The sequence below is a fragment of the Mycteria americana genome, chromosome 1 (assembly GCF_035582795.1).
Source record: "Mycteria americana isolate JAX WOST 10 ecotype Jacksonville Zoo and Gardens chromosome 1, USCA_MyAme_1.0, whole genome shotgun sequence".
NCBI lineage: Eukaryota > Metazoa > Chordata > Aves > Ciconiiformes > Ciconiidae > Mycteria > Mycteria americana.
In genome coordinates, this window is record NC_134365.1 from 121,520,537 (window position 1) to 121,534,601 (window position 14,065).

At 35.2% G+C, this 14,065-nt stretch overlaps 1 protein-coding gene across 1 annotated transcript in view; it reads left to right on the forward strand.

Moving 5' to 3' along the window:
* Positions 1-14,065, forward strand: part of DYRK1A (dual specificity tyrosine phosphorylation regulated kinase 1A) — an 86,296-nt gene that overhangs the window by 19,138 nt on the left and 53,093 nt on the right. Inside the window, exon 2 of the mRNA XM_075518588.1 lies at positions 9,620-9,699. Within this exon, the coding sequence (XP_075374703.1) occupies positions 9,690-9,699 (10 nt within the window). The 5' untranslated portion in view covers positions 9,620-9,689. The remainder of the gene's footprint in view (positions 1-9,619; positions 9,700-14,065) is intronic.

Below are 14,065 nucleotides of genomic sequence, written 5' to 3' on the forward strand. Positions count from 1 at the left end.
AGGAATAGATGCGTTAAGGAAAATTCTGATGTTTGGGAACTAAATATTTTCATTAGTTTCTTTGGATACAAGGTGGAAGTAGACAAGCTTCAGTTTTTCAGCCTAAACTGAAGCTTGGGCAGTTAAATCTGATTTATCATGGTAAAGTTATCAGCAGTACTTCTCCATTATCACTTTTCATATCAGTATACCTGCTTTGGCAGAGGTATGGGGATTTATGAGGTGAAGTCTGGTTTAAGACCCAGGCATATGGTTAACATATGACCAGAGATTACCTAGCTATGTGTACGCCTATCCAGTCTAAATCTCCTGAATAATGAAAGCAAAGGTAGATGGTGTGGCATTGCAGGTGTCAATGGGAGGTGTCATATGGGAATCAATTAAACAGCAGTTAGTCCATGGTGTGTTTGAAAAGGTTAGAAAGTATTTAAAAGGGCACACAAACCAATGTATGGCTGAAACAAACCACTTACCCAAAGTCTTATAAATAAGCACCATCTGTTTACAGAGCTAGCCAGCAGTTTACAGTTGTGTGTGGTTGGTTGTTTTGTTTTTTAATTTGGAAGACTATAGGTGTCCATATCTCCATGTATTAAAATATTTTGGAAGCCTTCAAGATTAAAGGTACTACTGTATCAGGGCAATGAACATCTAGGTTGTTATAAATATACTTGAAATATGTACCTTTAGATAGTCTTTGAAAGTAACATTGGAACTATCTGCTGCCAAAGTAAAAATGAAGAAGTAGTCTTATTTCATTTAGACATATGATAGCAGCTCTACAGATCATTTCCCAGGAATCTGTAGAAGTATATAAAGTATTTTTGGAATGGAGTTTGTTGTGGTCTGAGTAAGATTTTACATTTTCTCTGTTTTTGATCAATTCTATTACAGTAATGTTTACTGAAACATGATGATAACCTGTGAGTTTAGTAATTTTTGGTTCCTGTTACATGTACATTGCAGCATGATACGGAATTTGTCATGCTTCAGGGCAGAATTAAAAGGGGAAAAGAAAAAACAAACAGTTAAAACAAGGAAACAGTAATGATGTAAAACCCAGTAACACCTGAATTTGATGAGGATGGGTCACTTAGAAAGCTGAAGTCTCTTGAATGTGTCATAATATTTTGTTTAAAACACTGGTAGCTCTGAAAATACTATACCATTCAGATGCCCATTTTATTTTCTTCCATTTCTTGGAATTCCTCTTCCTTTTTTTTTTTTTTTTTAAATAGCTCTTTTAGCAAACTTTTGGACAGAAACCGTTGTCTTCGCCTGTTGAAAAGTAAGATTTTATGTTTTCATCAGTATAAAGGCATTGCAGTTAAAATAGTCTGCATTTGCAAGGAAGAACAACCTCCCTTACCTCCCTTATATATGTGGCGTGTGTGTATGTATGTGTATGTATAATGTGGGTCTGAGCTCTTGCAATTTTTGAGAGGTAAAATCACTTCAGTATGCATTGATTGTCTGGAGAGCACTGCAAGTTCTGTCCCAACTGTAATCTAGGATTAAAAAGTTGAAGTAGTTGCATCTGAGTACCCTCTCTTGCCAGGTCTCTGAGAAGTAGAGAGTCTGTTTTGCAAATAACGGGTACAACAAAGAATTGAAGTAGTAGTTAGTGACCGCTAAATTGGAAGAATAGTAAGCTGTGGTAATATCAAGATTGTAGTAAAGACCTGTAAATTGAGTGATGTTTGGCCACTTTCTGTGGCAATTTTAGGCCTACCTTTAATTCTTTGTTTGTTTGCTTGCTTGCTTTATGGCTGAAAAAAATGAGGGAGAAGTTAGAAGGTGTACTCTCTTGAGACTTTTTAGGTCTAAAGTTCTAAACTGATGAATGCAAATATATAGTGGCATATGTTTTCCTTTGCATTTTTAAAGTTCTTTTCCCAACCACAAGGAACAGAAACAGTTTTTGTAAATGAAATGATCAATCTTTTTGAGGACATCTATAGAAAAATCTTAGCTCTGAAAAGTATTTCAGAACTGTGAGAGCAAATTACTCTGGATAAACTAGTTTACAGCCCTCATGGATATTCTACTTGAAATACGATTTTATTTGCATGCTACTGTTTAGTTCATGTTTAACATACTAACTAAAATGGCTCTGTCTCTTAAAAAAAAAATTACATAGTTGCTTATCCAATGTCACCTTTTAGGGAAGTCATAGGTAGGGCGTGTGTGTTAACATGAAAAAGAATTAGTTTGTTGCATACATCTGTTTTTGTAAGAGGACATAGAAATAATTAAAAAATATCTGGATTTCATAAATATGCTTCCCTTTCCTGGAATTCTGTTGTCTTCATGCTTATGTGAATATGAGGTGGAATTATTTTCAAGGATCATGTAAATGGGACTCCTTAGTAATCGCATTTATACCTAGTGAGGCCATTAAACAGTACAGAAGGAAGTGCTTGGTTATAAGAGTTCAGTGCCATCCAACAGTTGTGAGTGTTTTAGCTGATACTGCAGGAGATGGGCAACTCCTGCTGTAGCATCTCTTTCCTTCTTTTGGATGAGGGAGGGTAATATAAATACAGAGGCGTGACTTTGCCGTTTCAAAACAGTTAAAACCTAACCACATCTGTTTTGCTTGACAGTGTTACATGGGTGGAAAAAAATAACTGCTCCCCCCTTTAGTTTGTGGTTCCTTATATGGTCAGTATACTGAAAAATATTTTAAGTTTGTCCTTCTAAAATTAGTATTTTTAGTCAATGAGTAAGAAAAGAAGCATATGCAAATTATCTAAACAATCTGAAGTATTTGAACTTTTATATTAGCATTAGTGTGGGTTTTTTTTCTCCCCCCCCCCCCCCCCCCCCCCCCCCCGTCAGTTTAATTCTTCCTAAAACTGTAGGCTTTATTCTGGGGTTCACATGAACAAATAAATATTTAAAAAACAAATCCCAAGTTGTCTGGCTGTATGGGTCAAGTATAAGTTTTACACTGTTCAGTTCCTTCATATACAAGGAAAGCAGTACACTTTTTAGAAGTTATGCATTTCTTTTTATAGAAAGGATAGGTTTAAAAAATCGTTTGTTATAAATTGGATATTTCAGAGATTCAAATTGCACTCTGAAGTCTTACTGAATTAATAGTGGTGTGACACCATTGTAGATCCTTCTATGATAAAATTAGGTGCACTTTGATATTTAGTGTTTCAAACTATATTATTTCATAAACTTCATAAACATCAATACTGGCCAAAGAAGCCCCTTTTTGTCCCAGCTGTTTGTTTCTGCTGATAGGCTGCTGTGCATCTGTAGTGGACCAGATTAGAGAACTGATATGGGATAAAAAATAGCGGTCTTTTTTTTTTTTTTCTTCTTCTCACTGTTTTTCCACCTGGGTCACTTCCCCAATGCAGAGGGACCCTGTAATAGTAGCACTGTCTCAGCCAAGCAGGTAGTAGTAGAAAGGATACAGGCTGCTTAAGCAGTACTGCTGCTGAAAAGAAATTCTTGCTCAACTGCAACTGTAGTTCTGCCTTTGCCAGGTTTGAATTTGGATGAGAAACTTTGTGATTTCAGTAAAGCTGTTTGTACATGCTTTCGCACTTAAAGGATGGGTTCTTACATCACATGTTGTAAATTTAGCATAAGAGTGAAACTAGTCATTCACGATATATTCTTTTTAGAGGAACTAGTGCTTTTTGGAACACTGAAAATAATTTTACAGTGTACAAGAAAAATGATGATAGAGTGTGTTTTGTTTTAGATGCAGTTGTTTCATAAGCATCTCACAAATATTGATCTAGAAACTAGCATAGTCTTCTAGTTTAGCAGTGTGCATTTAAAACTCATTGGGAGTACAAAGCATAATACAGGCTCTTAGGATAGATGGTGTATTGGTGAAGTCTAGTATAAACTCAGTTTTGGTAGCTGTTGTCTTTTCACCCTAACTTGAAAACGAGTCATGTACAAAAACGCCCGCTTCCCAAAATTTTAACATTCCCTTTCTTAAGCATGGGGTAAACTGACATATGAAGGTGACTGTGCTCATAGTTCTGTTGAATACGCAAACTAAACTGAAGAGAGTTATGTTGTTTTTTCTTATTAAATTATGGAATTTAAAACCTAAAGATAGTCTTAATGTAGTTGCTGACTATTTCAGTGAAAACATTCAGCTAATAGGTTTTCTGTAATACCAAAACACTTAAACCTGGAGACAGGGATCTATGACTTCTTTGGGAACACCCTAAATGTGATGCTGATCATGAATTACTTGTATTTTGCTTAGTATATTGGCTGTCAGGTGTAGAAACATGCAGGTGTCTGTAATAGTGGAGGGATATATTGAGTTTTCATGCTGAAACCATATCTGCTTTTAATTTTATGTATGTGATTTTGTGGGTGAACCTGAGATGTTGTACTGAGTTCTGCTTGTACATCGGATATATGTAGTAGTCTGACTTTTTTTTTTTCTTTTCTTGTGAATTATTCTTATATAAAACATCACATCTGTTGGTCCTAAGTAGAACAAAACCAAACACACACACACGTATTTACTGATTTTCAGATGTATGTTAATTTGTACATCTAAACACATGGGATTTTACCTAGTAACAAAAGGCACTGTATTTGCTAGATGCTGTAAGAACAATGGCTTTGGAATTCCTCAATTGTGTCTCTCTGGGAACTAGTCCTGGAAGTTAACAATTGCTAGTACCCTATGAGATTGATTTATTTATTTTAAATTCCAGTAGTATTGGTTGTACTTCACATTTTATTATGCATGATTTTAAATAATACAGTAAATCTGGTGTATTTGGTGAATCTTTTGCCCTGTATGCCTTATGTCAAGCAACATCATTGATTGTGTGTGGTTTCAAGAGTAGGCTGTTGAGATGCAGAGTAACAACAGCTTAAGAAATTGCTATTGTGTAGATTTATATATGTCTAGATCCATTATATTCTAGTATGTTAATAATATCAATTTAATGGTGTATATGTCAGGATAATTTTTCTAGTAAAATAAATTTTTTTGCTTCTAACTAAGTATTTACATTTTATGTTGCTAGCAACAGGCCTGCCTGCATTTACTGAAGGTCAGTGACCTGAATTATGTTCATCTCTGACAACAGTGTGTGTAGTCATGAGATATGCAGAGATTTCTCTGGTACTTCATGAGTATGACTTTAGAAATTACAAAATAACCTTCTCACAGAGGAAAAGCTTCCAGAACTTTGTTGTTATTAGTTTGCAAAATCTTTCAATTTTTTACTACAGGTGCCATATTGAATCTTATAATATAGTGATACTGAATAAGAAAAATAAATCTATATACAAAGTGTTTTAATAAGTAAAATGTAAAAAGTAAAACCCCGCCCAGCAGACTTTTCTTTTAATTCTCTTGCGTGTGCTACTGTTGATATTCTGAAAACTCTTATTTAACTTTGTCATGGAAAGAATTCTTCATATGTGCTTAAAATTAAAGTAAAATTGTAGTGAAAATGTGGCCTTTCTTTAAAAGTGTTTATGATAGTTGCCTTTAACACTTTGCAAACTTGCATTGGATAGAATCTTTTAACTCTAAATGCTTTAAATTAATATCTATTATATAAACTAAATATGCAATGTATTATATGACTTATGTACATTCTTAAGTTTATGAAATAATATAGTTTGAAAAAAAATTAGTCTTACTGCTCTGCTGCATCTAGTTCAGCTGAACTGGCTTCCTACTGTACTCATATGTAATAAAATTGTCCCCATTTGCAAAAACGCACAATCTGATAGATAGCCAGGCAAACACAAAAAAGAGAAATGGGGGAGGATGATGAAAATTCTTCAGAGAGATGTTAGTAATGGTTTTTGCACTTTAACTTTCAGGTTTTTAGAAGTGTGATTGCTCTGAAACCAACTGTGATTTATAGTGAACCTATTGACATAAGTTGGGTAGTGAGTGTTTTGAAGGAAGGAGTGGATGCTCTTAAGGAATACAGTGGAATAAAACCTTAGTCCTCAAAGAGGCTAACAGGCAGACTAGGCTTATGGTGTAAGGAAAAGTCAGACACACATGAAAGCTTTATGTTTTTCATAGTCACCATCTTTATAATATGTAAAGTATGTATGTATAATATGTAAAGAGTATAACCTGGGATAAAATGTGCTCAGCATCTTTGGCTTATTTAACTAAACATTTTGTAGTAAAGCTGAACTCTACACTTGAAATTATTCATGAATGTGGAGTGGCTTTGGATAGGTAATCCCATTATCTCTGTTTTGAGGAGATCAGAGGAGCATTGTGTGGGTAGGAAAGATGAAGAGTAGAAAGCAACAGTAATTAAAATAGGAAATAAAAGCATGAAGTAAAGTTTTAGCATGGTAGCTTCATACACAGTTGATTTCTAAGAACTGTTCTCTTTGTTTAAATGAAAGACTTCAGCTTTTATTCTTTTGTTTTCTATACCACTTCCAATAACTTGCCTTTCAACACCTTTCTTGTTGTCTCTTCTTTGCTCTACTCCTCTATTTCCAATTCACTTCTCTTCTATACCAGTAAGTAGATCAAACTGGGTTCTTGAAGCCCAGTAATTATTATTACGAAGGGGATTCTTCTAGTAATGATCTTACAGACTGTGTGATGAGTGGGATTTGTTCTTGCCTCCTCTTATCACCAATTTATTATCTAAACCAGGAAGCCCTTGTACAGGCTGTTTAAAAAGGCCTTTTGGTTTTAAGAACTTGGCAGTGCAGAGGCACAACAGAAGACACTCAGTTACCCTGTTTATTATGTTACCCGTGCAGCTATTACGTGTGCTTTGGTTGTATCTATTTAAAAAAAAAAAAAAAAGTTTTAAAAGGTTACCCTTTTACATTGTGTGTTTGTGATACTGTTACCATCACAGTAACTGATTGTTTTTGTTCTCTGATAATTTTTTAAAATTACTTTTTATGTTGTGGATCCCTTCTTAGAATACAGTGCTACAAAAGACACCTGTCTTTCCACTCTGGCTCTTAGTTCCACGGTAGCTGTGCAGTTCTTCAGAATGTGGTAATTGTTGGAGAGTTGTAAGGAGACTGGAGAAACACATTGGTTTGTGATGGATATGTTTTGCTGGTTAGCTATAAAGTGGGTGGATGTATTGATTCCCTGTTAATAAACTGTTTATGACTTTATAGTTAGATCAGCAACTCTTCCTTCTTGTTGGTAGCTCTAACGTCAACTTCTAAAATAATTCAGGTCTGTTACCTTTCCAGTTTGGTTTCTCCTTTCTTATACCTTTGTGAATTCTTTGCAAGATAAATACTTTTTCAGGGTTAGTATTATAAGTGATCTGAAAATATTCTAGATTAATTTCCAGTCAGCAAAAAGCATAGCTTCCCGTATATATGAAGTTTCTTTACTGCTTTTACAAAATCAGCTCTGTGATTTCAAGTTCTGTAGCTGTAACTTGGTAGTCTCTGTGTTTATTAGATAGTATGTTCTTATCAACTGATTTCATCTTCTTATGGTTTGGAATAGAGTTGGCAGGCTGTTGCCCACAACGGTGCTGTATGTTGCTAGCGTTGCAGTCAGTTTGATGCATTAGGCTGTTGTAAAGCGCTGGAGATGTGCTAATGTGCTGCTTTTGGAGATTACCATTCCCATTGTAGAACTGGCAGAAGACAATGTATGAACACTCTACAATCTGTTTTGGCTGAAAATCAGCTAGCTTTGCTCAAACTATGTTTGTTGATAGTCTGAACTAGGCTGGCTTAGTATTGAAAGTGGCCTTGTGCTGATGAAAATGAGAGGTGATCCTTGCTGAATTTGAGCTACAAGGTGGTAAAGACAAGAGAGTGATGTCTTCAGTCCTTGCAGCTACTACTGGAAAAGGCTTTCTATAATCTTAGTGTCCATAGATACTTTTTTTTTTTTTTTTTTTTTTAAATTGCAGTATCTTGGCCAGAGAGAGCTTTCAATAATGGGACTATAGCTCTGTAGCCTTAAGGTACCCATGTAGGCTGGACGTACCTGGTACTCCAGGGCTTCTGTTGTTTGTTTAAATCCAGGGACTGTTTAGTGTAAAGAAGAGAAGAGTTTGTTCTTCCTTCCTTTTTTCTTCTTCTTGAACACAAGTGACTGCCTCTGCTGAGTTTAGTGGGACTAAGCTCAGTGCAAGACACTGTGTCTCTGCGACTTATGCACCTACAATACGTACCAGACTGAATCTTTTACCCAAATTGAAGTGATTTAGGCACGAGAGTGCAGAGTTTGTAGGATCTTGTGTAGCCTTAGGCAGTACTCATCAGCCTTGCCAAGGTCATGGCTACTGTGGATGTGGCAGTGACATTCTAGGTCTCTGTGGAAGTTCAGTAGTGGAAAACTAAGGCTATTGATTCATGATGTAGGATGTCCATTTTTTGTTTGATCCCTCCATCTTTTGGAGGCATGACAGCATGAATTCACCTGCTCGTAAAACAACAGTAGAACCACTGCAACATATACTCCTATATGTATCACAGAAGTAATTCTTCGTTGTCTTCCTGCCACCCTCTTGTGTGTGTGTGACATTTCCGTGGCACAAGGAAGAAGCCAGTGTGGTGGCAGAAAAGCTATCTGGGCTTAGGGTATATGCAGTGCTTAAACAGTCATTGTTGATGAATGAATGAACTGCAACGTTTTCTGCTCAAATTGCACTATCTAAGTGCATTTTAGGCTAGACACACTTTCTTGAAGTTACATATATCAGAAGGTGTTTAAATAGTAATAATCTATACTTTTCACTTGGAGCTGTTTGGTAATTTGCAGAGGTTCTCTAAAATTCTCAGTAATTTGTAAATGGTTTTGATATTTACATAGGTTGTAGACTACCAATGATATTTCATTGGAGAACAAGTAAAAGGCAACTACTTGAAAAATACTTTGACCAGGGATTTGTTAGTTGTTGGGTGTTGTGTTTTGGGTGTGGGTTGTTTTTTTTAGGTTTGGGTTTTTTGTTTTTTTTTTTTTTTTGCATAATCCCACTGTTCTTTTTAACTTTTGTGAGAGATTGCTTCCCAGCAACTCATGTCTTTGTATCCCTTTGTCTTGTAGAAAGTTATAATTTTATTTTTCTGAGCATATTTTAATTTGCTGTAAGGTGAACCTAATTCAATTTCATGTGAGATATAAGGAAACAATGGACTTGTACATTTATGGATTTATGTGCACTTATAGTTCTATAGTTTGTTGATTTGGTAAAATCCCATAGAAGTTCAGTCGTGTTTTATAAATATTGTCCTGAGTTTCTGTAAAAATCCACATATTTAAGGGCTTTGCAAAGATGGGCAACTCAATAATTTCACTTTTGCAGGTTTGAGAAGAGCTTTTTTTGGATTACTTTAATTTTCAGAACTGTTCAATGACCAGTTGAAATTTAAGTTAATCCCTGAAATTTTGACACTTAGGTAATTTTTTTTAACAATAGATGTCAGTGAAAGATAGTCTTTGTAATGTCTGTCTCTACTTCTACTGTTGGAAACCTTCATTTTCTGTTGGAACTTCCTTGGTTTAGCTCTGTGGTTATACCTGAGAGCTAGGGTTGAACTAAGCACTATGTGGATCTAGTAGAATGGAGTTTTACATTTTTTTAGGTATCTTATTAGTTTGTATTTACATTTACTTCTTTTTTTCTTCATTTTGCAGTGTTGTTTGCTGCTGGACTCCCCCTGTCCCCCACACCCCCGCAGGATGATATGAGACTTGAAAGAAGACGATGCATACAGGTGATCTTAATTTCGAGGGCTTTTAGAAGGGAAAATCTTTGATGTTCCTGATCTACTTTTTGTTTCTATTCCATTCTCTGTACCCCCAAAATTATATCATTCCAACTTTAGTAGAATATTTAAGAACCTGTGGAATTTTGAAATCTTTCTTTGCTCTTTGAAACTCTTTTGCAACTCTCCAAGAAGAAAGTGGTTTCCCTGAATGGAAATATTGTTTCCAAAGTTTTATGCAAAAAGGGTTTGCTTTTAAAGATGCTAACTAAATGTACTGCTTTTAGTCTTCTCTTGTTTGTTATTACCCCCTTTTAATGCCCCCCACTTGCCCACAGATGTATGTCACCTGTTTAGTGACACACTATTTCAATCGTTCATTAACCTTCTTTTAAAGAAATGTTATGGATCCATCTGCAAAAGAGCATAACAAATTAATAGCTAAGAGTTCATTATGCCTTATCACATGCTTATGTCCAGTTACTGTAAGATTTTTCAAGAACTGAGGATAGGATCTTTGAACATCTTTGAAAGTCACTAGCTGTTCTTAAAACTAATGTTTTAGGATGTTCTTCCATTTTTTGCTAATCAAAATACTGCGAGTGTCAAGTGTATTTGCAGATTAAATAGCTTATTTTTAGTGATACTGTTTTGCTGGAAATATGGTTAATATTTTGACATGAAAAATCATGATCAGCAGAAGTAGAATAAAATTTAGGTTGTACAGGAGGGTTGGTGTAGTCCTTTATACCCAAATGCCCTTATTTAAGCAATGAGCAGTTCTGTGATTTACATTTTGAGGCCTGTAACAGCGAAGTACATGCGAGACACATATTCCATTTGCTTGTTCAGCTTTAAAACCCATGAATCCTTGGGGCTGGAAAAAAAGCTAGATAGATTTACCTATGCATGCAGATCATCTCCTGATTGACAGTTTTCAGTTGCATCAGCTGTTCATGCATAAACAGCTTTAGAGGGTATATTTACATGGAGTATGTTGGATTAAGGCCAAGATGCCCTAAGTGGATATTTCATTCTGTGAAAACTAAACATGCGTTCATTTCAGTTGAATGTTTGTAAGTTGTATGTTGATAGCTCAAGTAAAACTGGGTCTAAAAAATTCTAAAATTAGGTGGGGCAAAGAAGAGGAGAAAGAAAAAATATTCCGAAGGGGTATTTCATTTGTTTTAAATCTATACATTTAGAGAAATAGCATTTGAAGTCTCAAAATTGAATCTTTCGATGTCCCGTCAAATTTGTGGAGCTCTGTCTAGTAGGCAGTCATTGCAATTGATAACATTTAAAATTTAAGCACTCTCGGTTTTGGTCAGCATTTCTGATGATGGTTGAGCTTGTAGAATTACAAGCTTAAAGAACAGAAATGTATACAAGATTTTTGAATTTTAAGTAGTAACTCTATCTTGTAAAGCCCAAATTCTTTATTTAGAAGTCCCACAATAAATACAGAGTGAAAAACAGTGGTACCTTGACAAAGACTTTCAGGCTTCTGACGTGTCATACAAGTTGGAAGTTAGACAAGTAAAATTTATTTGCAGTTTTCTGTTTATTAGGAGAGCAAATACTAGTATACTGAGGTTCTGAGAATAAACATGATTTGCATTCCTTAAAACGAAAAAATGTACTGTAATTATTTTGTAATGCAGCAACAGCAAGAGTCATATGATGACTCTGCTGATATCTTTCTCAAGTTCAAAGTAGCTGGTTGAGAGCTCAGGCCAGAAATTGAAAGGTTTTGTGGTTACTGAGGATGGTTGTTCTGCATTTTCAACAAGGCTTGGCTTCTGAGGGTGACTGGTCTGAGGTGATTGATCAGAGGTGCCTGGTAATGCCTAAGCTACCTTTGGCTAAAGGATGAAAGATTCTATAGGGTAAATAAATTCTTTGTTATAATGGGCATCACTTCATTTCACTGGAAACTGGCATACTCTAAAACCCTAAAATTAACCACACCATAACTGGGGGAAACAATCCTCTTGAGGAAGAGGATTTTTTTCACTTTTTCTATCTTGGAATACTTGAATTTTAGATCGCCACTTAAGCTGAAAACACAGACATCTATTAAGGTCCATTGGTTTAAAACAGAAGTGAAAATATGAAGAAGTGGTGATACTGAATCTTATTTTCCAATTTGACTAACCAGGATAACAAATTTGCAGCATGTCTGACTTCTCTTTTTGCCCTGTTCTTAGCACCTATGATATGTAGGACACATATAGAGAAAGGCACTTTAAGGTACTGTTTGGAGGACTGAAAGGTTTTCAGTAATTGCTTTTTGTCAATCTTGTTAACTTGTAAATTTTATAGGACCTATACTGCTTTTCTGTGAAACACTCTGCAAAAAGCAAAGCTGGGGGTTCAGCTCATTATAGGAAAAGCTAAATTTATATTTCAGACATGCTTGTGTATTACAAACGCATGTTCTGATAATGAAGTTAATGCCTTAAAATGTGGTTTGTGGTAAAATATTTTCAGAATGTGAATTTTTCTTTTTTTACTTCTTTGACTTTGAAAGTCAGTCTCTCCAGGACATTTTGTGAAAGGAAGGAACCATTAAGTTCCTATGCTGTTACTACCATTATAGTTGTAGTTGTTATGCTGATAATCATACTAGCAAGTGTCTACTTTTTATGGTATAGCAGCATCAAATTTAGGATTGTACTGTGTACTTACAAGCAAGGCTTCATCTTGTGTTTAAAAGTTTGTTTTCAAAGTGATTGGTACATCTTGTCCTGCACCTGTTAGCAGAGTATAACTGTGTGGTTGGTTGCTACTTTTTCTCCTCCTCTTTGTGGAGGCTACCTTATAAAAATGGATTGGTTTTATTACAAAAAACTTTCTGGTTTTGGCTTTGATTTTTCTAGTTAGCTGCAGCCTAGGAATATGTAACTAAAAATAATTAGTTGTCTGGTCTTTAAGCTTTTGAAGAGCTTAAAGCTTCTTGTCTTTTCTTAACCTTTGTAAGAAAAGTACTCATATCTCAGTTGAGAGTATAAGGGACCAGTATAGATGTACTAAACCAAAAGTACAAGTTCCAGAAGGATCCATTCCTTAACACCACATGCTGATCCTCTCAGAGGAGATTAACTGGTAACAGTTATTGTTGAAGTATTGTTCTTGAAAGCAGAAGGGAAGGAAAAAGAGTCTGCATGTTCTGAACTGCTTTTTGATGATGATGCACTTTATATTAAAACACAACAGATATCTCTTCCTGATTTGTATCTCCCACAAGACCATTGAACAACATTATTTGGGACATTTCTGCATACTCAGGGCAGCATGGAAACTGGGTAACTGTCTTAAATAGACATATATGGTATATAAATATTATAGTATTTTTGTCTAATACTTATGCCTGTATAAACTGATCCAGAGGTTTGATCATGTAAAATCATTAAAAAGAAGTGTAGGGTGGTTATTTAATCTTTAATTGTGCGGTAGAATTTATCATGTATTAACTTTATTTTTTTAACACATTCACATGTTCATGGGTAGATTTGAATGTGGAAAGCAGATCAAAATAATAGTTATATTGAGTTCTTCTCTTCATCATGAAAATATATTGAATGCACCAGAGGTGTTGAGAACCACACAAGTGATATAAAATGTGAAAATGGTATATTCAAGTTTGATAAAACATTGGAAGTGATCACATTGCTCTTAACTTTAAAAAAATATTGTTCATGTTTGGAAAAGAAAAACGAAGCCATTCCAATACTACTCAATAAGAACAGCGCAAGAACAATGAAATAGTAAGTACTTGCATAGATACTTGCCTTCCTCCCCCGCCCCCAAGCTGCATTGCTTATTAAAATATAACAAATGCAGACTAAAGATTTCTGGGAAGTTCTTGGATCGGTTGAGTTTATAGTCTTGCAAGTGTCCAAGTGTTAGTTTTATGTAAGAGTAGAATGAAAATTTAGAATTGGGCCATGTCTCTCACATCTCATATTCCTAATATTTAGCTACTGATTTCATTGAGCCTGTAGCTATTTTGAAGAATGTTTTTATATGTGTCAGTAGTAAAAAAACAAACCAAAGCAAAAAAACCCCACTGTTACTCTGTAGTCAGAGAAAACTCTGTCTGATATTGCTGTTCTGTATTTTGAAGTTTATCTGTATTACGTTATACCAGATCTGCTGATACGCCTTTGAACTAGTTTGTCGAGAGCTACTTTAAGTTTCACCAGGGAATTCCAGAAACTTACCAGGGCATCACCTTTTTATCACTTACCTGTATCTTCTTGTGGAAATGATGACTGTAATATCTATGGTTCCACTTAAGCAATTGCATACCTGGAGTGTCTTTTGTGAGATGTATGTTGTTGGCATAAAACCAGAACTGGGTTGTAAAGGA